Source organism: Xenopus tropicalis, chromosome 1 (assembly GCF_000004195.4).
Source record: "Xenopus tropicalis strain Nigerian chromosome 1, UCB_Xtro_10.0, whole genome shotgun sequence".
NCBI classification, from domain to species: domain Eukaryota; kingdom Metazoa; phylum Chordata; class Amphibia; order Anura; family Pipidae; genus Xenopus; species Xenopus tropicalis.
Genome location: NC_030677.2, coordinates 216525010 through 216550853, shown reverse-complemented (window position 1 = coordinate 216550853; position 25844 = coordinate 216525010). Strand labels below are relative to the sequence as shown.

The following is a 25844-nucleotide window of genomic DNA, read 5'->3' as shown; positions in this document are numbered from 1 at the left end:
TGTGACCCAAACCTCCCTATAAGGGGCGCCCCCACGTGCCTACACACTCACCAGCGTCTCCCATAGAGCTGAAGATATTCTCAGTCACATTGAGGATGGTGTCGGTTGCCTGGTCATATCGGCCAGTGGGCGGGCCTCCGCTGGCGTGCTTCTTTATATGCTGCAACAGGTCATTGAGCGCTTGCGTTACCGCCGACGCAGCCACCCCCACTGCCTTCAGGAGCTCTGGGTCTTGAACAGCTGCCTCCGAAGCCTCCACACAACCTTCCACTGACTTTGCAACCTGCTTCCCAGCCTCCAGAAGCTGCTCCTGGCACACTGGGGAGCTAATAGTAGGGGCCACCACCTGGGGAAACAGAGGGCTCCATATTAGACTGGACTCCAGCTGTAGGGCAAAACCACCCAAATGCAGCTTAGACCCCGGGCACAAGTACTGTGCTGGTATCACTGGTATCCAGCTCAGCTGAGAGCCAGGCTGCCTGGATGGGACATAACCAGGAAAGAGCCTGGCCAATCAGTGAGCCAGAACGGACCACTGCGCCAGGTTCCAGACTAAGTACTGCGGTGCCCAATATAACAGCCCATATGGATTCTGGGCTCTTTATGGCACCATAACCCGCGCGGGTACTTCCTGTACGGGCCCGTACCTTGGTGCAGGCGACGAGCTGGGAGGTGGAGAGGGCGCACTGCGTGGCGGCAGCGATGACTTGGGTTTGTTGGGCACCGTCGTCTGTGCGCTCAGCCACGTTCTTGGCTTTTAGTACCAGGGCGGCGGCTGCACTTGCTACGGCTTTGGCCAATTGCACCAACATGTCCTGCGGGGGTTAAAGCAGAGAGAGGTCACCTGGGCTACATCCAATACACAGGCAGAATCGGGTATTTGAGATTGGCACCAGAACCAAATGCTGAGTCACCATAGGAAAGCGGGGGGGCGGGACACAGGTTGCCCAAGCAGTCATTTCCACCATATTGGCTCCTAGAACAAAGCTTGATTGTAATTAGCCCCAGTCACCAGATCAGTACCGCTCACCAAGCCATCGGATCAGAACAGAATTACATCACAAACCCAGCCTGAAGCAGCAGAACAGGAAAAGCCCCCAGCGACCAACTGTTGCACCCAGAATCATTTTCTATTGAACTGTCCACCAATGAGGAGAAGACCCTGATTTTAAGGCAGCCACCCCCCCCCCCCACACCAGAGCAGAGAGAATGAGCCCCGAGGCACAGGGGGGCAGACACCCCCCCCCACACACCAGAGCAGAGAGAATGAGCCCCAAGGCACAGGGGGGCAGGCACCCCCCCCACACACCAGAGCAGAGAGAATGAGCCCCAAGGCACAGGGGGGCAGGCACCCCCCCCACACACCAGAGCAGAGAGAATGAGCCCCAAGGCACAGGGGGGCAGGCACCCCCCCCACACACCAGAGCAGAGAGAATGAGCCCCAAGGCACAGGGGGGCAGGCACCACCCCCCCCACACACCAGAGCAGAGAGAATGAGCCCCAAGGCACAGGGGGGCAGGCCCCCCCCCCCACACACCAGAGCAGAGAGAATGAGCCCCTAGGCTTGTGTTACCGTTTTCTGCTCAGCTAAAGGCGTAAGGCCGCGAGTGGCTCTGGCTGCAGAAATCTGTGGGAACCACAAGAACTCACCGTTATTGGACTGACACTACATGTGCGCTGTCCAGTTACCTGAGAGAGGGGAGGAGCCATAACACACCTGAAATAAATGGTTACCTGAAGAAGGGGAGGAGCTATGACATACCTCAAATAAATAATTACCTGGGAGAGGGGAGGAGCCATAACACACCTGAAATAAAGGGTTACCTGGGAGAGGGGAGGAGCTATGACACCTCAACTAAAGGGATTCCCAGGCTGCTCATTTACCCACTGAGTACTACACAGTAATATGTATATAAGGGGATTCCCAGGCTGCATTTGAGCACTGGCAATGTCAGAGTTAACGGAGCGAGGGGTGAAGCTGTAACACACAAACTCAGGGTTACACAGTCGCACAAATGCACCATAGGGTTATGGACACGGGGGCACACAGTGCCAATGGATACGTGGGCACACAGTGCCAATGGATACGGGGGCACACAGTGCCTATGGATACGGGGGCACACAGTGCCTATGGATACGGGGGCACACAGTGCCTATGGATACGGGGGCACAAAGTGCCTATGGATACGGGGGCACAAAGTGCCTATGGATACGGGGGCACAAAGTGCCTATGGATACGGGGGGCACAAAGTGCCTATGGATACGGGGGGCACAAAGTGCCTATGGATACGGGGGGCACAAAGTGCCTATGGATACGGGGGCACACAGTGCCAATGGATACAGGGGCACACAGTGCCTATGGATATGGGGGCACACAGTTACCTGAAACTGAGAGTCGGTGTCACATTCTCCAATCTGTTTGAGCAATTCCCCGCTCGCCATCCCTACATTGCCCGCAGCTTGCATGAGAACCTGGCGCGGCTGCATGAAGAAAGCAAAGTCACATATATGTACTCTATGCACATATGTACACATGTATGTACCACTCTACTGGCACGTGTGTACCCTACTATCAACTTCCAAACCTCCTGTCCGTACCCCTTACTAACTATACCCGTCTGTACCCACATACTCACCTAACTATACCCGTCTGTACCCACATACTCACCTAACTATACCCGTCTGTACCCACATACTCACCTAACTATACCCGTCTGTACCCACATACTCACCTAACTATACCCGTCTGTACCCACATACTCACCTAACTATACCCATCTGTACCCACATACTGACCTAACTATACCCGTCTGTGCCCACATACTCACCTAACTATACCCGTCTGTACCCACATACTCACCTAACTATACCCGTCTGTACCCACATACTCACCTAACTATACCCGTCTGTGCCCACATACTCACCTAACTATACCCGTCTGTGCCCACATACTCACCTAACTATACCCGTCTGTACCCACATACTCACCTAACTATACCCGTCTGTACCCACATACTCACCTAACTATACCCGTCTGTACCCACATACTCACCTAACTATACCCGTCTGTGCCCACATACTCACCTAACTATACCCGTCTGTACCCACATACTCACCTAACTATACACGTCTGTGCCCACATACTCACCTAACTATACCCGTCTGTACCCACATACTTACCTAACTATACCCGTCTGTACCCACATACTCACCTAACTATACCTGTCTGTACCCACATACTCACCTAACTATACCCGTCTGTACCCACATACTCACCTAACTATACCCGTCTGTACCCACATACTCACCTAACTATACCCGTCTGTACCCACATACTCACCTAACTATACCCGTCTGTGCCCACATACTCACCTAACTATACCCGTCTGTACCCACATACTCACCTAACTATACCCATCTGTATCCACATACTCACCTAACTATACCCGTCTGTGCCCACAAACTCACCTAACTATACCCGTCTGTACCCACAAACTCACCTAAAATCCCACCCATACCCCTCATCCCTCCAAACAACATCCCAGCCGTTCCCCTCATCCCACCCGTACCCCTCATCCCTCCTAACAACATCCCATCTGTAACCCATCCCTCCTAACAACATCCCAGCCGTACCCCTCATCCCACCCGTACCCCTCATCCCTCCTAACAAAATCCCAGCCGTACCCCTCATGTGGGGTGCCCTCCCCTAGGTACCTCGGTGCTTGCCGGCTGGGCAGTCTTTAGCAGGTCAGACACTGCCCCTGCCAGGTTTTTAGCTGCATGCAGGAGCTGCCGCCCGTTCCCACCCTCGTCCTCCATGAGAGCTGCTAGGAGTTTCACCCCTCGGGACATCTCGGTCAAGTTGGAAGAAATGGTGGTGACGGCGCAGCCAACCGCTGTGTAATCCGTGTCTGCGGGGTTCCCTGTAACATGGACATATTAACTGCTGCCTTTTGCTTTCCCACTGTGTATCATGCACCCATAATAAAGCCCCCCAGGCCCCCCGGCCTTCCAGCCTCCAACTCCTACTTACAGTGCCTTACCCTGCCTCAGGGTTAGGGGTACAGGGAGCACCCCGACTTATCATTTCTATGCTCCCTTCCTTCCCTATATTCCCATGAAGCCCTCCATTGCCATTACCATGGTAACAGCCAACTGCCCCCTTACTTCTTGCCATCTTGCCCCACTAAATGCCCGGATCAGCTCTGGTCACTTACCTGCAGTCAGGTTTACAACAGACGCGGTGCCTGCAGTTATGGCATCGACCTGTGAGTGGATCTCGTGTTTGGAATTGTCCATTTTGTTTTTGCGCCAGGCTTTGGATGCCTACATAGAACCAAGACATAATGAGAACATCAGAACTAACAGTGACCCATCAGAACTAACAGTAACCCAAAGAGATATAGAAAGGAAGGGCAATATGTGGGGTCAGGACAGACACCCGGATGGGACAGGTACCACTGGTACAATGGGGCAGTCAGGGCATTACTGGATACGGCACCAAACGGGCAGCACTTGTACCAAAATGATCGAGACTACAGAACCCCATACCTGGGCCCAGACAAGAGCAGGAGAAACCAGTGGGTCAGGGAATGTAGGAGAGACTTATTGACACATAGAATTTCTCTGTACAGACTATAAAGAAACCCACAGAACCATTCCTACCATGCTGGACCTATTGCAGCAGAACCTATATATGTTGGTACCATTCAGTGGTACCATTCTGTTAGTCTGGACAGACACCAGGGAATGAGCAAACAGAGGGTTCTGGTTCTGTTGGGCTTTTATATCCCCAGCGGGCTTCTTATGTGGCCAATGACACTTATGTGGCCCCCTGCTGCCTACTGGGCCATTATATTAAAGGTAAATAAGGAAAGCTGTGGCCAACCAGCCAAAGGTTCTTCCCAAAGAGAAATATATAGGCAGCCCTGCAACCTGCATTTATTAGACATGTCCCTGAATTCCCATGTGAGCTGGGCACCCTACTTTGGCCTCCACCTGTGAGAGGGGACTGGGGCAACAAGAACCTTCACTGGGGCAAGTAGAACCTTAACTGGTGGAGAGCTGACTGCTACATTATTATAGTGGTGTATGTAGTCAGAACCAGCAGTGCAGGGAATAGGGAGAGATCCTTTCAACAGCAACTCCATATACAAAGAACTGTAACATTTTTAAAACATTCAATAACATTTCTAGGAAATATCGGAAAATTGCTTGGATTAAACTTTGTTATGAGCTGGAATCTCATATTAGCGTCTGCCATCCCTTTAATTAAAGGCACTGGCATGCTGGCATTCAGCCACGGGAGGTGCCCTTTACATTCTGCTTATGCCCCATAACCCCATTAGATTATTCTCATTATTATCCTTATTGTAGGTTTGTGACATTCCCATTAACCCCATAAGATTATTCTCATTATTATCCTTATTGTAGGTTTGTGACATTCCCATTAACCCCATAAGATTATTCTCATTATTATCCTTATTGTAGGTTTGTGACATTCCCATTAACCCCATAAGATTATTCTCATTATTATCCTTATTGTAGGTTTGTGACATTCCCATTAACCCCATAAGATTATTCTCATTATTATCCTTATTGTAGGTTTGTGACATTCCCATTAACCCCATAAGATTATTCTCATTATTATCCTTATTGTAGGTTTCTGACATTCCCATTAACCCCATAAGATTATTCTCATTATTATCCTTATTGTAGGTTTCTGACATTCCCATTAACCCCATAAGATTATTCTCATTATTATCCTTATTGTAGGTTTGCGACATTCCCATTAACCCCATAAGATTATTCTCATTATTATCCTTATTGTAGGTTTCTGACATTCCCATTAACCCCATAAGATTATTCTCCTTATTATACTTATTGTAGGTTTTTGACATTTCCCATTAACCCCCCACACACCAAATCCGTGACAGCTGTCAATTCGTAAGGTCACGTGTTCACTGGTGAGAGGTGGGGCGTCACAAGTGCAGCATTTAAGGGGCTAAAGGTGCGGGCATCAATACTCACTGCATCGTCTCCCAGAGGTGGCAACGTGTCAAAGTCATCGAGTGTGGCCTGGGCAGCATTAATAGCCTGCATGCTGGAGTTAATTGTGCCAGTCAGGGCCTGCTGGGCAGAGGTCTGAGGGGAGAGAAGAGCACTGAGTGTGAGGGCACACAGGGAGGGTAGGCGGGTATCAGCGAGGGTAGGCGGGTAACAGGGAGGGTAGGCAGGTATCAGCAAGGGTAGGCGGGTAACAGGGAGGGTAGGCGGGTATCAAGGGAGGGTAGGCGGGTAACAGGGAGGGTAGGCTGGGTAACAGGGAGGGTAGGCTGGGTAACAGGGAGGGTAGGCGGGTAACATGGAGGGTAGGCAGGTATCAGGGAGGGTAGGCAGGTATCAGGGAGGGTAGGCGGGTATCGGGGAGGGTAGGCGGGTATCGGGGAGGGTAGGCGGGTATCGGGGAGGGTAGGCGGGTAACGGGGAGGGTAGGCGGGTAACGGGGAGGGTAGGCGGGTAACGGGGAGGGTAGGCGGGTAACGGGGAGGGTAGGCGGGTATCGGGGAGGGTAGGCGGGTATCGGGGAGGGTAGGCGGGTATCGGGGTGGGTAGGCGGGTATCGGGGAGGGTAGGCGGGTAACGGGGAGGGTAGGCGGGTAACGGGGAGGGTAGGCGGGTAACGGGGAGGGTAGGCGGGTATCAGGGAGGGTAGGCGGGTACTAGGGAGGGTAGGCGGGTACTAGGGAGGGTAGGTGGGTAACAGGGAGGGTAGGTGGGTATCAGGGAGGGTAGGTGGGTATCAGGGAGGGTAGGCGGGTACTAGGGAGGGAAGCCATTATTAGTGACTTACCAGGGGAGGCATATGGCCCAAGTGCATCTGCCCGCTGACAGTCTGCTGCTGGGCCTGAGGCATGGAGCCCACCTGGAAGTTCTCGGGGCCACTGGCCCCTGAGCGCATGATGGCAGGGAGTGCCACAGAGCCGTGCTCCACTTTCCCAACTTGGTTAAACTGCTGCTGCAGAAGCGTCGACCTGCCACGAGTAGTTACACAGATGAGTTGCTATGAGCCCCAGAGGCTGAAATGCATAATAATGGGACCCCCCTGCATTCCCCCAGCAATGGGAAAACTGCTTTGCCGCTACTTACTTTTTAGGGGACACAGAATCCTCCAGCATGGTCGACTCCTCGTCCCCCTCCAGCCCAAAGTGGTCTTTACTCTTTTTCTACAGAACAGGAAACAAATAAGGGTTAATCAGATCTACAGCGAGACACCTTCCTCAGGCTCTCTATATCATTGGCCCGCCTCCTCCTAGTCCCTGTATCAGCCCGCCTCCTCCTATTACCTGTATTGGCCCCGCCTCTTCCTATTCCCTCTATCAGCCCGCCTCCTCCTATTCCCAGTACTGGCCCGACTCCTCCCATTCCCTGTATCAGCCCGCCTCCTCCCATTCCCAGTACTGGCCTGACTCCTCCTATTCCCTCTATCAGCCCGCCTCCTCCTATTCCCAGTACTGGCCCGACTCCTCTTATTCCCTGTATTAGCCCGCCTCCTCCTATTCCCAGTAACGGCCTGACTCCTCCTATTCCCAGTACTGTCCCGCCTCCTCCTATTCCCTGTATCAGCCCGCCTCCTCCTATTCCCAGTACTGGCCTGACTCCTCCTATTCCCTGTATCAGCCCGCCTCCTCCTATTCCCTGTATCGGCCCGCCTCCTCCTATTCCCTGTATCAGCCCGCCTCCTCCTATTCCCTGTATCAGCCCGCCTCCTCCTATTCCCAGTACTGGCCCGACTCCTCCTATTTCCTGTATCAGCCCGCCTCCTCCTATTCCCAGTACTGGCCCGACTCCTCCCATTCCCTGTATCAGCCCGCCTCCTCCTATTCCCAGTACTGGCCTGACTCCTCCTATTCCCTCTATCAGCCCGCCTCCTCCTATTCCCAGTACTGGCCCGACTCCTCTTATTCCCTGTATCAGCCCGCCTCCTCCTATTCCCAGTAATGGCCTGACTCCTCCTATTCCCAGTACTGGCCCGACTCCTCCTATTCCCTGTATCAGCCCGCCTCCTCCTATTCCCAGTACTGGCCTGACTCCTCCTATTCCCTGTATCAGCCCGCCTCCTCCTATTCCCTGTATTGGCCCGCCTCCTCCTATTCCCTGTATCAGCCCGCCTCCTCCTATTCCCTGTATCAGCCCGCCTCCTATTCCCAGTATTGGCCCGCCTCCTCCTATCCCCTGTATCAGCCCGCCTCCTCCTATTCCCAGTAATGGCCTGACTCATCCTATTCCCTGTATCAGCCCGCCTCCTCCTATTCCCTGTATCAGCCCGCCTCCTCCTATTCCCTGTATCAGCCCGCCTCCTCCTATTCCCTGTATCAGCCCGCCTCCTATTCCCAGTATTGGCCCGCCTCCTCCTATTCCCTGTATCAGCCCGCCTCCTCCTATCCCCTGTATCAGCCCGCCTCCTCCTATTCCCTGTATCAGCCCGCCTCCTATTCCCAGTATTGGCCCGCCTCCTCCTATCCCCTGTATCAGCCCGCCTCCTCCTCCTCTCTGATGGTACGGTACCTTCTTCAGAATAATATCGATGTATCCAGCAATGAGCTGCGCAATTTGTTCCCCTTCTGTTGTCTGCACTGAGTAATATCCGTCCTGATAGTCGCCAAAGTCCTACGGAAAAACACAGCAGTGTGAGAGGGTGTGTAACACACCTATAATATACCCATAACACAGCAATAATAAACCCATAATATACCCATAATACACCCATAACACACACAGCAGATTTTCCCTCCCCTTCCCACACAGGAACGTACCAATGTAAAGCTCTTGGGGGAGGCCGCCCAGCGCTTGATGTTGGTCAGGTTCCACTCCTGAATAACTTCCTTGGTCTTTTCATCCACTCGCATTACACACTCCTTAGTGATCCCCAGGAGGCGCGGAACCAGTTTGTTCTTCCCCTTCATCTTCTCCTGTTGGGGGCAGAGAGCAGATACAGAGAGACGTGATTATATTTATATATATAGGGGTAACCGGCCCCTCACAGCGACAGTTATGGGCAGAGACTGGCACGAGGGAAGAGACAGGTAGAACCGTACAAAGAGACATGCAGGGAGAATGGATCGGCGCCGCCCGTAGGTTCTGAGCTCTCACCTTAACTAAGAAGAAGGAGACGCCGTAGGTTTTCAGGGAGCGAGCGAGTTTCACATACCGAGCCTTCGCTTCTATCTCACTCATATTCCCACACTGTCTGTGAGCCTGAGAGCAACATAGATACACAGGGAATTCATTGCAATTGGTCTGTTATGTACTTACTCCTCAGCGTCTATGTAACCCCCAGTCTGTAGTGCTCAGCGTGTATGTAACCCCCAGTCTGTAGCGCTCAGCGTGTATGTAACCCCCAGTCTGTAGCGCTCATCGTGTATGTAACCCCCAGTCTGTAGCGCTCAGCGTGTATGTAACCCCCAGTCTGTAGCGTTCAGCGTGTATGTAACCCCCAGTCTGTAGCGCTCAGCGTGTATGTAACCCCCAGTCTGTAGCGCTCAGCGTGTATGTAACCCCCAGTCTGTAGCGCTCATCGTGTATGTAACCCCCAGTCTGTAGCGCTCAGCGTGTATGTAACCCCCAGTCTGTAGCGCTCAGCGTGTATGTAACCCCCAGTCTGTAGCGCTCAGCGTGTATGTAACCCCCAGTCTGTAGCGCTCAGCGTGTATGTAACCCCCAGTCTGTAGCGCTCAGCGTGTATGTAACCCCCAGTCTCTAGCGCTCAGCGTGTATGTAACCCCCAGTCTGTAGCGCTCAGCGTGTATGTAACCCCCAGTCTGTAGCGCTCAGCGTGTATGTAACCCCCAGTCTGTAGCGCTCAGCGTGTATGTAACCCCCAGTCTCTAGCGCTCAGCGTGTATGTAACCCCCAGTCTCTAGCGCTCAGCGTGTATGTAACCCCCAGTCTGTAGCGCTCAGCGTGTATGTAACCCCCAGTCTGTAGCGCTCAGCGTGTATGTAACCCCCAGTCAGTAGCGCTCCGCGTGTATGTAACCCCCAGTCTGTAGCGCTCCGCGTGTATGTAACCCCCAGTCTGTAGCGCTCAGCGTGTATGTAACCCCCAGTCTGTAGCGCTCAGCGTGTATGTAACCCCCAGTCTGTAGCGCTCAGCGTGTATGTAACCCCCAGTCTGTAGCGCTCAGTGTGTATGTAACCCCCAGTCTGTAGCGCTCAGCGTGTATGTAACCCCAGTCTGTAGCGCTCAGCGTGTATGTAACCCCAGTCTGTAGCGCTCAGCGTGTATGTAACCCCCAGTCTGTAGCGCTCAGCGTGTATGTAACCCCCAGTCTGTAGCGCTCAGCGTGTATGTAACCCCCAGTCTGTAGCGCTCAGCGTGTATGTAACCCCCAGTCTGTAGCGCTCAGCGTGTATGTAACCCCCAGTCTGTAGCGCTCAGCGTGTATGTAACCCCCAGTCTGTAGCGCTCAGCGTGTATGAAAGCCCCAGTCTGTAGGTTCCTATATACAGTATATATATATATCCACCGGGAACATACAAGGAAAATCTTGCGTTCACCCTTCTGTTTGATGTATTCTTTGGGGAGAAAGTCTTTCAGCCTGTAGAGAGGGGAGAGAGGGGAATTGGGTAATATATATATATATATATATATATATATAGCATTCTGTCACAGTAATCCCCCCATTGTAAGCAGCAGTCCTGTCCTGCTTTATGGCTGAGATTCTAGCTATCTGTATAACAGAGCATTCTGTCACAGTGGCACAGATCCTATCTGATCCCCCCATTGTAAGCAGCAGTCCTGCCCTGCTTTATGGCTGAGATTCTAGCTATCTGTATAACAGAGCATTCTGTCACAGTGGCACAGATCCTATCCCCCCCATTGTAAGCAGCAGTCCTGCCCTGCTTTATGGCTGAGATTCTAGCTATCTGTATAACAGAGCATTCTGTCACAGTGGCACAGATCCTATCCCCCCCATTGTAAGCAGCAGTCCTGCCCTGCTTTATGGCTGAGATTCTAGCTATCTGTATAACAGAGCATTCTGTCACAGTGGCACAGATCCTATCTGATCCCCCCATTGTAAGCAGCAGTCCTGCCCTGCTTTATGGCTGAGATTCTAGCTATCTGTATAACAGAGCATTCTGTCACAGTGGCACAGATCCTATCTGATCCCCCCCCCATTGTAAGCAGCAGTCCTGCCCTGCTTTATGGCTGAGATTCTAGCTATCTGTATAACAGAGCATTCTGTCACAGTGGCACAGATCCTATCTGATCCCCCCATTGTAAGCAGCAGTCCTGCCCTGCTTTATGGCTGAGATTCTAGCTATCTGTATAACAGAGCATTCTGTCACAGTGGCACAGATCCTATCTGATCCCCCCCATTGTAAGCAGCAGTCCTGCCCTGCTTTATGGCTGAGATTCTAGCTATCTGTATAACAGAGCATTCTGACAAAGCCCAGCCAGACCCCGGCAGGACAGGCAGAGGCTGGAGGGGGTTATTATGGGTTCCTACTCACTCTAGAAATCCCGGCTTGTGCTTTACTTCATTGTGAGGTCCGAACTGCACCTGGCACTGGTACCCGGCAAACTCACAGGCTTTATCAAATGAGACAGGGTGGGAGCCGTTCAGAATATCATCCCGAGCCTAAGGGACAAAGCAAACATGGGAAACTTATAGGTCCAACTGGTTCCCCCCGCAGGCCTCGCACAGCGGCCCTTGGGTGTAAGGGGCAGTATGGGAAGGTCTCACAGTATATAGAGTAATAATGACCTGAACGTAGAGCAAGTTCAGCTGCACCGGATCTCGGGAATCCACATTTTGGTCAGAGTAGAAAAATTTTCTCCTTAAAAGAAGGGTCTCATTCTCATCCACTCCCTGCTCTCGTAACGTGCGTCCCGGGTCCAGCCAGTTCACTATGGGAGAAAGGAACTGAATAAGTATGTAGCGGGGGCTGGGGTACAGAGAGGGCACCCCAGTAAGTACCATACAGGGCCTGGGGTACAGAGGGGGCACCCCAATAAGTACTATACAGGGGCTGGGGTACAGAGGGGGCACCCCAGTAATTATTATACAGGGGCTGGGGTACAGAGGGGGGCACCCTAGTAATTATTATACAGGGGCTGGGGTACAGAGAGGGGTACCCCAGTAATTATTATACAGGGGCTGGGGTACAGAGAGGGGTACCCAGTAATTATTATACAGGGGCTGGGGTACAGAGGGGGGCACCCTAGTAATTATTATACAGGGGCTGGGGTACAGAGAGGGGTACCCCAGTAATTATTATACAGGGGCTGGGGTTCATAGGGGGGTACCCAGTAATTATTATACAGGGGCTGGGGTACAGAGGGGGGCACCCTAGTAATTATTATACAGGGGCTGGGGTACAGAGAGGGGTACCCCAGTAATTATTATACAGGGGCTGGGGTTCATAGGGGGGTACCCAGTAATTATTATACAGGGGCTGGGGTACATAGGGGGCACCCTAGTAATTATTATACAGGGGCTGGGGTACAGAGGGGGCAACTTAGTAATTATTATACAGGGGCTGGGGTACAGAGGGGGCAACTTAGTAATTATTATACAGGGGCTGGGGTACAGAGAGGGGTACCCTAGTAATTATTATACAGGGGCTGGGGTACAGAGAGGGGTACCCTAGTAATTATTATACAGGGGCTGGGGTACAGAGAGGGGTACCCTAGTAATTATTATACAGGGGCTGGGGTACAGAGAGGGGTACCCTAGTAATTATTATACAGGGGCTGGGGTACAGAGGGGGCACCCTAGTAATTATTATACAGGGGCTGGGGTACATAGGGGGCACCCTAGTAATTATTATACAGGGGCTGGGGTACATAGGGGGCACCCTAGTAATTATTATACAGGGGCTGGGGTACAGAGGGGGCACCCTAGTAATTATTATACAGGGGCTGGGGTACAGAGGGGGCACCCTAGTAATTATTATACAGGGGCTGGGGTACATAGGGGGCACCATAGTAATTATTATACAGGGGCAGGGGTACATAGGAAGCACCCCAGTAAATACTCACATTCATCATCTGTGTGCAACTTCTGTTTCAGTTTCTCCATTTTCTTATCATCTCGGAGCAGAGTCTTGTCCCGTTTCAGGGTTCCCGTAATCTCCTCTTTCTTTTCCTCCATTATTTCCCGGACTAAGGAATACTCGTCATAATTGGTTATGCCTATGGAGAAGGGACACACACTGTATCAGTGGCAGCGGCCTGCTCTTAGCATCTATTCTGGCTCTATGGGGGCACCCCACTATCACATCTCCCATACAGGCTGTAACCCAAACATACCCCCCTGGGTGACTGACCCACACACAGTCAGTAACATTCCCCCCCCCCCCCTACACACATACAGGCTGCCACACACTGGCACAGAGCTGCTCACCGATACGGGCACAGATGGTCATCAGAAGGTCACTCATGGTCTTGGAGTCATCCACCATAACCGTCTTAACTGTTCCGTCCAACATGCGGATCTTGAGCGGCCGCTGCTTCTTTCTGTATTCCAGAGTATCCTGTGGTATAGAGGGGAGAGACATGTAAGCACGGGCCGGAGAGGGAAGGGGCAGCTGAGAATATGAGAGAGACAGAGACAGGGAGAGAGAGAGAGAGAGGGGGAGAGACGGACAGGGAGAGAGAGAGACAGGGAGAGACAGAGACAGGGAGAGAGAGAGACAGGGAGAGAGAGAGACAGAAAGACAAAGGGAGAGAGAGAGACAGGAAGAGACAGAGAGAGACAGGGAGATACAGAGAGAGACATAGACAGAAAGAGACAGGGAGAGAGAGACAGGGAGAGACAGAGACAGGGAGAGACAGAGACAGGGAGAGAGAGACAGGGAGAGACAGAAAGACAAAGGGAAAGAGAGAGACAGGGAGAGACAGGGAGAGACAGAGAGAGACAGAGAGAGACAGAGAGAGACAGAGAGAGACAGGGAGAGACAGAGACAGGGAGAGAGAGACAGAGAAAGGGAGAGAGAGAGACATGGAGAGACAGAGACAGAAAGAGAAAGGGAGAGAGAGAGACACAGCCTGGAGATTGAACTGGGTCGGCGCCAACAGACCTACAGGCCCAGGGAGAGCCGGCTGTGCCAGAGTTGTGACCAGGGGGCAGTAGGGGATGAGACCCACTTCCTGCTACACTGCCCCAAATACTCAGCCCTGAGAGACACCCACTGCCAGAGACTCAAATACTCAGCCCTGAGAGACACCCACTGCCAGAGACTGTCCCATCACATCCCAGACTTCCCATCTATAGAAGAACAGAGAAAACTCTGCATCCTACTGGGAGAAGAGGCACCAACAGTAACAATGGCAGCACAATACGTAACTGACTGTCATAGACTGAGAGAGACAGGACTTTCCCCTGTCCCCATATACTGACCCCCTAACCCCACCCCATTCCCATATACTGACCCCCCCTAACCCCACCCCTTAAACCCCCCCCCACCACATTCCCATATACTGACCCCCTAACCCCACCCATTACACCCTATACCTGCTTTGGCAATGCTAAATGTATTTGGTCCTGCCAATAAAGCTCATTTGATTTGATTTGACAGGGAGAGACGGGGAGAGACAGAGACAGGGAGAGACGGGGAGAGACAGAGACAGGGAGAGTCAGGGAGAGACAGAGACATAGACAGAAAGAGACGGGGAGAGACAGAGACAGTGAGAGTCAGGGAAAGACATAGACAGAAAGAGACAGGGAGAGACAGAGACAGGGAGAGAGAGACAGAGACAGGGAGAGAGAGACAGGGAGAGAGAAAGAGAGAGACAGGGAGATAGATGAGAGAGACAGGGAGAGAGAGGCCAGATTGGGCTACTGAGCACAGGGTTATTATTTAAAGGAGAAATGTGGGTCTCACTCCATTGCGAAGCATGTAATAGTCCAGAGCTTTGCCCGCCTCCAGCCAGATGCCTTTCTTGGGGTCCTCGTCAGACAAGAAGAGGCCGAAATCATTGGCTGAAAGAGAAGAAGACGGAAGAGTCAGAGCGCACAGAAACGAGGGGCACTCACAGCGCAAAGGATCGGTACCAGTGTACTGCCAGCCTGGCCCAGTATGGGACCCAAACCCACTGACAGGGGCACAGTTCTCTATATAAGGGGATATATATATATATACAGGCTCATTATGTACCCATATATTATCCCCTAGCATCAGGGGCACTTTCCCACACTAACCCACTCTCAGGGGCCCAGTAACATTACTACCATAACCCACCCAATCAATTCTGTGCTCTCAGGGGCCCAGTAACATTACTACCATAACCCACCCAATCAATTCTGTAATCTCAGGGGCCCAGTAACATTACTACCATAACCCACCCAATCAATTCTGTGCTCTCAGGGGCCCAGTAACATTACTACCATAACCCACCCAATCAATTCTGTGCTCTCAGGGGCCCAGTAACATTACTACCATAACCCACCCAATCAATTCTGTGCTCTCAGGGGCCCAGTAACATTACTACCATAACCCACCCAATCAATTCTGTGCTCTCAGGGGCCCAGTAACATTAGTACCATAACCCACCTAATCAATTCTGTGCTCTCAGGGGCCCAATAACATTACTACCATAACCCACCCAATCAATTCTGTGCTCTCATGGGCCCAGTAACATTAGTACCATAACCCACCTAATCAATTCTGTGCTCTCAGGGGCCCAATAACATTACTACCATAACCCACCCAATCAATTCTGTGCTCTCATGGGCCCAGTAACATTAGTACCATAACCCACCCAATCAATTCTGTGCTCTCATGGGCCCAGTAACATTAGAACCATAACCCACCCAATCAATTCTATGCTCTCAGGGGCCCAGTAACATTAGCACTATAACCCACCCAATCAATTCTGTGCTCTCAGGGGCCCAGTAACATTAGTACCATAACCCACCCAATAAATTCTGTTCTCTCATGGGCCCAGTAACATTAGTACCATAACCCACCCAATCAATTCTGTGCTCTCAGGGGCCCAGTAACATTAGTATTCATCCTTGTCAACCAATAAAAACACATTAAGAACAAAATGGCTTATACCATGTGTGACCCCTCCCCTGAGTTGCCGAGACCGTGCCCGCTACAGGCAAACCTCCCCCGTAGGTCCAACAGAGCACTCACGTTGGCCAATCTGGGCCTCGGGGACCCGTTCCCGGATGATACGGCAGGCATCGTATATCATGGTGGACGGCTCAAACTGCATGGTCTTGACCACATTTCCGATACTGATCTTTAGCGACAGGGCCACCATGTCTGCAGGGAGGGGGGACGTCTAGTCTACAGGGAAAAACCTGCAAGAGAAACGGTCATTTAGTTACAGGTGCCCAAGTCACATGACGTGCAGCCCCCCACGTAACCACACACACCCCAATCTGATATGTGCGGCAGCTATGGCACCGATTGGTACAGAGTCATTAGCGCAGCTCCCTGGGTCCAACACTGAGCCCAGATATCTACCTGCCCCACCCACCCCCAAACTACATACATGTACCCACTTATGTACCCGTCCCACCCACCCCCAAGCTACATACATGTACCCACTTATGTACCCGTCCCACCCACCCTCAAGCTACATACATGTACCCACTTATGTACCCGTCCCACCCACCCCCAAGCTACATACATGTACCCACTTATGTACCCGTCCCACCCACCCCCAATCTACATACATATACCCACTTATGTACCCGTCCCACCCACCCCCAAGCTACATACATGTACCCACTTATGTACCCGTCCCACCCACCCCCAAGCTACATACATGTACCCACTTATGTACCCGTCCCACCCACCCCCAAGCTACATACATGTACCCACTTATGTACCCGTCCCACCCACCCCCAAGCTAAATACATGTACCCACTTATGTACCCGTCCCACCCACCCCCAAGCTACATACATGTACCCACTTATGTACCCGTCCACCCACCCTCAAGCTACATACATGTACCCCACTTATGTACCCGTCCCACCCACCCCCAAGCTACATACATGTACCCCACTTATGTACCCGTCCCACCCACCCCCAAGCTACATACATGTACCCACTTATGTACCCGTCCCACCCACCCCCAAGCTACATACATGTACCCACTTAGTACCCGTCCCACCGCACCCCCAATCTACATACATGTACCCACTTATGTACCCGTCCCACCCACCCCCAAGCTACATACATGTACCCACTTATGTACCCGTCCCCACCCACCCCCAAGCTACATACATGTACCCACTTATGTACCCGTCCCACCCACCCCCAAGCTTACATACATGTACCCACTTATGTACCCGTCCCACCCACCCCCAAGCTACATACATGTACCCACTTATGTACCCGTCCCACCACCCCCAAGCTAATACATGTACCCACTTATGTACCCGTCCCACCCACCCCCAAGCTACATACATGTACCCACTTATGTACCCGTCCCACCCACCCCCAAGCTACATACATGTACCCACTTATGTACCCGTCCCACCCACCCCAAGCTACATACATGTACCTACCCACTTATGTACCCGTCCCACCCACCCCAAGCTACATACATGTACCCACTTATGTACCCGTCCCACCCACCCCCAAGCTACATACATGTACCCACTTATGTACCCGTCCCACCCACCCCCAAGCTACATACATGTACCTACCCACTTATGTACCCGTCCCACCCACCCCCAAGCTACATACATGTACCACTTATGTACCCGTCCCACCCACCCCAAGCTACATACATGTACCCACTTATGTACCCGTCCCACCCACCCCCAAGCTACATACATGTACCCACTTATGTACCCGTCCCACCCACCCCCAAGCTACATAGGCTGTTGGAGGGGCCCCACTACACAGCACTGGGCAATAGGCCCCAGAATATAAAGGGAGACTGGAGAAAGGAGGTGCAGCTGAGGAACAGGAAGAGGAGTAAGCGGCGGGGCCCCAGCAGGCACGAGGGCCCCAGAAGGTAAAGGGGCCCCAGCAGGCACGAGGGCCCCAGAAGGTAAAGGGGCCCCAGCAGGGCAGTGGAGGATGAGAAAGTAGCCGGGAGTTGCAGGCTGGGAGCCGGGAGACTAAGGCTCTAACAGTTTGGGCAAATGTTTGTGTAGGAGCAGCGCCAGTCAGAGTTCTGTACGTGCTGATCCGATGAGGTGCCACTGGGCTGCAGAGAACTTACAGATTCCCCACACATCTCCTTATATGGAAACAAGTGTCAGGGATTGAGCAACGGCTGCTCTGCTGTACACTCCCACCCTAACGGCAGCCCCCCATGTGTGTCACTGTGTGTAGTGCTTGTATATACACTCCCACCCTAACGGCAGCCCCCCATGTGTGTCACTGTGTGTAGTGCTTGTATATACACTCACACCCTAACGGCAGCCCCCCATGTGTGTCACTGTGTGTAGTGCTTGTATATACACTCCCACCCTAACGGCAGCCCCCCATGTGTGTCACTGTGTGTAGTGCTTGTATATACACTCCCACCCTAACGGCAGCCCCCATGTGTGTCACTGTGTGTAGTGCTTGTATATACACTCCCACCCTAACGGCAGCCCCCCATGTGTGTCACTGTGTGTAGTGCTTGTATATACACTCACACCCTAACGGCAGCCCCCCATGTGTGTCACTGTGTGTAGTGCTTGTATATACACTCCCACCCTAACGGCAGCCCCCCATGTGTGTCACTGTGTGTAGTGCTTGTATATACACTCCCACCCTAACGGCAGCCCCCCATGTGTGTCACTGTGTGTAGTGCTTGTATATACACTCCCACCCTAACGGCAGCCCCCCATGTGTGTCACTGTGTGTACTGCTTGTATATACACTCCCACCCTAACGGCAGCCCCCATGTGTGTCACTGTGTGTAGTGCTTGTATATACACTCACACCCTAACGGCAGCCCCCCATGTGTGTCACTGTGTGTAGTGCTTGTATATACACTCCCACCCTAACGGCAGCCCCCCATGTGTGTCACTGTGTGTAGTGCTTGTATATACACTCCCACCCTAACGGCAGCCCCCCAGCAGCATCCCCCCCCCCATGTGTGTCACTGTGTGTAGTGCTTGTATATACACTCCCACCCTAACAGCAGCCCCCCATGTGTGTCACTGTGTGTAGTGCTTGTATATACACTCCCACCCTAACGGCAGCCCCCCATGTGTGTCACTGTGTGTAGTGCTTGTATATACACTCACACCCTAACGGCAGCCCCCATGTGTGTCACTGTGTGTAGTGCTTGTATATACACCCACACCCTAACGGCAGCCCCCCATGTGTGTCACTGTGTGTAGTGCTTGTATATACACCCACACCCTAACAGCAGCCCCCCATGTGTGTCACTGTGTGTAGTGCTTGTATATACACTCCCACCCTAACAGCAGCCCCCCATGTGTGTCACTGTGTGTAGTGCTTGTATATACACTCCCACCCTAACGGCAGCCCCCCAGCAGCATCCCCCCCCCCCATGTGTGTCACTGTGTGTAGTGCTTGTATATACACTCCCACCCTAACGGCAGCCCCCCATGTGTGTCACTGTGTGTAGTGCTTGTATATACATCTCACACCCTAACGGCAGCCCCCCATGTGTGTCACTGTGTGTAGTGCTTGTATATACACTCCCACCCTAACGGCAGCCCCCCATGTGTGTCACTGTGTGTAGTGCTTGTATATACACTCACACCCTAACGGCAGCCCCCCATGTGTGTCACTGTGTGTAGTGCTTGTATATACACTCCCACCCTAACGGCAGCCCCCCATGTGTGTCACTGTGTGTAGTGCTTGTATATACACTCACACCCTAACGGCAGCCCCCCATGTGTGTCACTGTGTGTAGTGCTTGTATATACACTCCCACCCTAACGGCAGCCCCCCATGTGTGTCACTGTGTGTAGTGCTTGTATATAACACTCCCACCCTAACGGCAGCCCCCCATGTGTGTCACTGTGTGTAGTGCTTGTATATACACTCACACCCTAACGGCAGCCCCCCATGTGTGTCACTGTGTGTAGTGCTTGTATATACACTCCCACCCTAACGGCAGCCCCCCATGTGTGTCACTGTGTGTAGTGCTTGTATATACACCCACACCCTAACGGCAGCCCCCCAGCAGCATCCCCCCCCCCCATGTGTGTCACTGTGTGTAGTGCTTGTATATACACTCACACCATAACGGCAGCCCCCCAGCAGCATTCCAATAGGGCAGAGGGGGGAGGCCGAGGCACAGGGCAGGAGGGGGGAGGCCGAGGCACAGGGCAGGAGGGGGGAGGCCGAGGCACAGGGCAGGAGGGGGGAGGCCGAGGCACAGGGCAGGAGGGGGGAGGCCGAGGCACAGGGCAGGAGGGGGGAGGCCGAGGCACAGGGCAGGAGGGGGGAGGCCGAGGCACAGGGCAGGAGGGGGGAGGCCGAGGCACAGGGCAGAGGGGGGAGGCCGAGGCACAGGGCAGGAGGGGGGAAGCCATGACACAGGGGAACAGGCGAGTGAGAATCTGACAGGATGTGGTTAAGAGAAAGAAGAATTTTTAGCCGGAGAGGAAGGGGGGGCAGAGCCTTTGGGCTCCGTTACCTAAAAAGGAACAAATATAAACAGAGTGAAGTGACAGGATCTTGCAGAAATGGGCTGTGCCATCAGCACCAAGCAGGCCCAATACATATATATAGATTTACCCTGAGGGTACGAGGGGCAGGAAGGACAGGGACCAGAGATAAACAGAGGAACGTGGGGGGGCAGGATGCCGAGTAGGAACCAGTGGCCACAAACCCACCCAGAGATATGTTCCAGAGCCCAGAGGGGCCTCTCAGCAGCAGAGGGAGGGCCCCAGGCCATAGGTTAGTGTAACGCAGACACGGGCAGCTCTCGGTGGGGGGGGGGGGTACAATATTTAACATGATTAAGTACCTGAAAGGGGCTTCTAGATGCACTGGCTATGTGCCCCTGAGAAACGGCTGGCTCTGAGGGGGGCAATGATTATATCCAAGTCCCCCACATTATTTACCATTACACCTCCTCCCTCTGTTCCTACTGATAGGGTTATGCTATATAGAGACTGGGTACAGGCACCATGGGGTATAACACGGGGTAAATGCTATACAGAGACTGGGTACAGTCACCATGGGGTATAACGCGGGGTTAATGCTATACAGAGACTGGGTACAGGCACCTTGCGGTATAACGCAGGGTTAATGCTATACAGAGACTGGGTACAGGCACCATGGGGTATAACACGGGGTTAATGCTATATAGAGACTGTGTACAGGCACCTTGGGGTATAACGCGGGGTTAATGCTATACAGAGACTGGGTACAGGCACCATGGGGTATAACACGGGGTTAATGCTATACAGAGACAGGGTACAGGCACCATGGGGTATAACACGGGGTTAATGCTATATAGAGACTGTGTACAGGCACCTTGGGGTATAACGCGGGGTTAATGCTATATAGAGACTGTGTACAGGCACCTTGGGGTATAACGCGGGGTTAATGCTATACAGAGACTGGGTACAGGCACCTTGGGGTATAACACGGGGTTAATGCTATACAGAGACTGGGTACAGGCACCATGGGGTATAACACGGGGTTAATGCTATACAGAGACTGGGTACAGGCACCTTGGGGTATAACGCGGGGTTAATGCTATACAGAGACTGGGTACAGGCACCGTGGGGTATAACATGGGGTTAATGCTATACAGAGACTGGGTACAGGCACCATGGGGAATAACACGGGGTTAATGCTATACAGAGACTGGGTACAGGCACCTTGGGGTATAACGCGGGGTTAATGCTATACAGAGACTGGGTACAGGCACCGTGGGGTATAATGCGGGGTTAATGCTATACAGAGACTGGGTACAGGCACCATGGGGTATAACTCGGGGTTAATGCTATACAGAGACTGGGTACAGGCACCATGGGGTATAACACAGGGTTAATGCTATACAGAGACTGGGTACAGGCACCTTGGGGTATAACGCGGGGTTAATGCTATACAGAGAGTGGGTACAGGCACCATGGGGTATAACGCGGGGTTAATGCTATACAGAGACTGGGTACAGGCACCTTGGGGTATAACACGGGGTTAATGCTATACAGAGACTGGGTACAGGCACCTTGGGGTATAACGCAGGGTTAATGCTATACAGAGACTGGGAACAGGCACCTTGGGGTATAACGCGGGGTTAATGCTATACAGAGACTGGGTACAGGCACCTTGGGGTATAACGCGGGGTTAATGCTATACAGAGACTGGGTACAGGCACCATGGGGTATAACGCAGGGTTAATGCTATACAGAGACTGGGTACAGGCACCATGGGGTATAACGCGGGGTTAATGCTATATAGAGACTGGCACCTTGGTGACTGGGCAGTGGGTGCCCGACAGACAGAGGAATGTGGCACCAGTCTATATATATATATATATCTGTTGCCTCATCCAGGAAACAGCCCGACATCCCATAATGCCCCTCTCTGCCCCCCCTGGTGTATTTATAACAATGGGTTATGGGACCAGTAATGGGGGACACAAAGCAGAATGCAGTGTAAGTGAGCGGATCTTCCCCCGATATCCCCACCTACGGGTGCCCGATACCAGGGAGCATGCACAGGGCACCCATATGGGCAGCTACAGTCGGCCCCCCGTGTATGGCACCTTAACAAGAGCGGCCCTGCAGTTTGGCTCCTTGTTTCCTGCCCCTACAGGGGCCGATAAGCTGCTGAATCAGTACAGGGCACCCATATGGGCAGCTACAGTCGGCCCCCCGTGTATGGCACCTTAACAAGAGCGGCCCTGCAGTTTGGCTCCTTGTTTCCTGCCCCTATACGGGCCGATAAGCTGCTGAATCAGTACAGGGCACCCATATGGGCAGCTACAGTCGGCCCGTGTAAGGGCACCTTAACAAGAGCGGCCCTGCAGTTTGGCTCCTTGTTTCCTGCCCCTACAGGGGCCGATAAGCTGCTGAATCAGTACAGGGAACCCATATGGGCAGCTACAGTCGGCCCCCCGTGTATGGGCACCTTAACAAGAGCGGCCCTGCAGTTTGGCTCCTTGTTTCCTGCCCCTACAGGGGCCGATAAGCTGCTGAATCAGTACAGGGCACCCATATGGGCAGCTACAGTCGGCCCCTGTATGGCACCTTAACAAGAGCGGCCCTGCAGTTTGGCTCCTTGTTTCCTGCCCCTACAGGGGCCGATAAGCTGCTGAATCAGTACAGGGCACCCATATGGGCAGCTACAGTCGGCCCCTGTATGGCACCTTAACAAGAGCGGCCCTGCAGTTTGGCTCCTTGTTTCCTGCCCCTACAGGGGCCGATAAGCTGCTGAAATCAGTACAGGGCACCCATATGGGCAGCTACAGTCGGCCCGTGTATGGGCACCTTAACAAGAGCGGCCCTGCAGTTTGGCTCCTTGTTTCCTGCCCCTACAGGGGCCGATAAGCTGCTGAATCAGTACAGGGCACCCATATGGGCAGCTACAGTCGGCCCCCCGTGTATGGCACCTTAACAAGAGCGGCCCTGCAGTTTGGCTCCTTGTTTCCTGCCCCTACAGGGGCCGATAAGCTGCTGAATCAGTACAGGGCACCCATATGGGCAGCTACAGTCGGCCCCCCGTGTATGGGCACCTTAACAAGAGCGGCCCTGCAGTTTGGCTCCTTGTTTCCTGCCCCTACAGGGGCCGATAAGCTGCTGAATCAGTACAGGGCACCCATATGGGCAGCTACAGTCGGCCCGTGTAAGGGTACCTTAACAAGAGCGGCCCTGCAGTTTGGCTCCTTGTTTCCTGCCCCTACAGGGGCCGATAAGCTGCTGAATCAGTACAGGGCACCCATATGGGCAGCTACAGTCGGCCCCCCGTGTATGGCACCTTAACAAGAGCGGCCCTGCAGTTTGGCTCCTTGTTTCCTGCCCCTACAGGGGCCGATAAGCTGCTGAATCAGTACAGGGCACCCATATGGGCAGCTACAGTCGGCCCCCGTGTATGGCACCTTAACAAGAGCGGCCCTGCAGTTTGGCTCCTTGTTTCCTGCCCCTACAGGGGCCGATAAGCTGCTGAATCAGTACAGGGCACCCATATGGGCAGCTACAGTCTGCCCGTGTATGGGCACCTTAACAAGAGCGGCCCTGCAGTTTGGCTCCTTGTTTCCTGCCCCTACAGGGGCCGATAAGCTGCTGAATCAGTACAGGGCACCCATATGGGCAGCTACAGTCGGCCCCCCGTGTATGGGCACCTTAACAAGAGCGGCCCTGCAGTTTGGCTCCTTGTTTCCTGCCCCAGAACGGAGTCCCTTGTTGGTCAGGATTGCGACATTCCCAGCAGCTTCTCGTTCTTACTTCCCCTTGCAGCTGAGTCTTAGGGCCCTGGCACTTACTGACCCGGTACTGACCCAGTACTGACCCGGCCCTGCAGCACTTCTGCCCCCCACCCTTTCCTTCCCTCTAATCCTTATCTTTTATCTACAACTGCCCGACCCTCACCCCACAGCTATCCACCAATCAGCAACACAGATAGGCAGCCCCCCCCAGCCCTAGTCAGGGGGTCCTCCCAAGCTTCCCTGACCCTAAATGGGAAGTAACTGCCCCACTCTCAACCCACAGCTATCCACCAATCAGCAACCCCCCCCCCCCCACCAGCCCTAGTCAGGGGTCCCCCCAAGCTTCCCTGACCCTAAATGGGAAGTAACTGCCCCACCCTCACTCCACAGCTATCCACCAATCAGCAACCCCCCCCCCCAGCCCTAGTCAGGGGGTCCCCCCAAGCTTCCCTGACCCTAAATGGGAAGTAACTGCCCCACCCTCACCCCACAGCTATCCACCAATCAGCAACACCCCCCCCCAGCCCTAGTCAGGGGGGTCCCCCCAAGCTTCCCTGACCCTAAATGGGAAGTAACTGCCCCACCCTCACCCCACAGCTACTCACCAATCAGCAACCCCCCCCCCCAGCCCTAGTCAGGGGGCCCCCCAAGCTTCCCTGACCCTAAATGGGAAGTAACTGCCCCACCCTCACCCCACAGCTATCCACCAATCAGCAACACCCCCCCCCCCCAGCCCTAGTCAGGGGGCCCCCCAAGCTTCCCTGACCCTAAATGGGAAGTAACTGCCCCACCCTCACCCCACAGCTATCCACCAATCAGCAACCCCCCCCCCCCAGCCCTAGTCAGGGGGCCCCCCAAGCTTCCCTGACCCTAAATGGGAAGTAACTGCCCCACCCTCACCCCACAGCTATCCACCAATCAGCAACACAGATAGGCAAGAACAGAACTAGAAAGAGCACATTTTGCCGCAATTCCCTTTAATGCGCATGTGGCTCTGGGGCATTGGGTCTGTTGGCATTGGGTCAGGTGTGAGCAGAACCCAGGATCCATGGATTTCGGGCACCCCTACAGGGTAAATGCCCGATGGTGCCAACTCTGTGGGCACAAGTACTGATCCAACAAAGCCCAGAGGGCACTGTGTAACTATCTACCTGCTTCTGTGGAACTTTGTGCTTTCTGGTGCCACACACACTGGCACAATGCCCCCCGTGCCCCAATGCTTGTACCTGCTGAGAGCCCACTCCCAGCCCAAGCCCACTATACCCAACACAATGCCCCCGTGCCCCAATGCTTTTACCTGCTGAGAGCCCACTCCCAGCCCACTATACCCAACACAATGCCCCCTGGATGCTATGGCACCTAATAATCCCATGGGCAGTCAGGGGTGCCACTAGCATCTCTATGTGTGCCAGTCTGACACATTGGCACCGGGGGTGCTATGGCACCTAATAATCCCATGGGCAGCCAGGGGTGCCACTAGCATCTCTATGTGTGCCAGTCTGACACATTGGCACCG

At 53.4% G+C, this 25844-nt stretch overlaps 1 protein-coding gene across 5 annotated transcripts in view; it reads right to left on the bottom strand.

The window, feature by feature from the left end:
• tln1 (talin 1) overlaps positions 1-25844 on the bottom strand; it is a 73881-nt gene that overhangs the window by 34083 nt on the left and 13954 nt on the right. For 4 of the 5 annotated variants that reach the window (XM_031895050.1, XM_031895049.1, XM_031895053.1 and 1 more), the window contains exons 2-20: positions 16149-16318; positions 14892-14989; positions 13412-13541; positions 13048-13200; positions 11771-11913; positions 11517-11644; positions 10540-10600; positions 9154-9258; positions 8817-8972; positions 8569-8670; positions 7150-7226; positions 6854-7034; positions 6031-6144; positions 4218-4326; positions 3715-3923; positions 2383-2481; positions 1574-1627; positions 648-815; positions 52-346 (exon numbers count right to left, since the gene is read on the bottom strand). In XM_031895050.1, the coding sequence (XP_031750910.1) occupies positions 52-346; positions 648-815; positions 1574-1627; positions 2383-2481; positions 3715-3923; positions 4218-4326; positions 6031-6144; positions 6854-7034; positions 7150-7226; positions 8569-8670; positions 8817-8972; positions 9154-9258; positions 10540-10600; positions 11517-11644; positions 11771-11913; positions 13048-13200; positions 13412-13541; positions 14892-14989; positions 16149-16278 (2512 nt within the window). In that variant the 5' untranslated portion in view covers positions 16279-16318. The remainder of the gene's footprint in view (positions 1-51; positions 347-647; positions 816-1573; positions 1628-2382; positions 2482-3714; positions 3924-4217; positions 4327-6030; positions 6145-6853; positions 7035-7149; positions 7227-8568; positions 8671-8816; positions 8973-9153; positions 9259-10539; positions 10601-11516; positions 11645-11770; positions 11914-13047; positions 13201-13411; positions 13542-14891; positions 14990-16148; positions 16319-25844) is intronic. The other variant, XM_031895052.1, reaches the window with a different exon arrangement.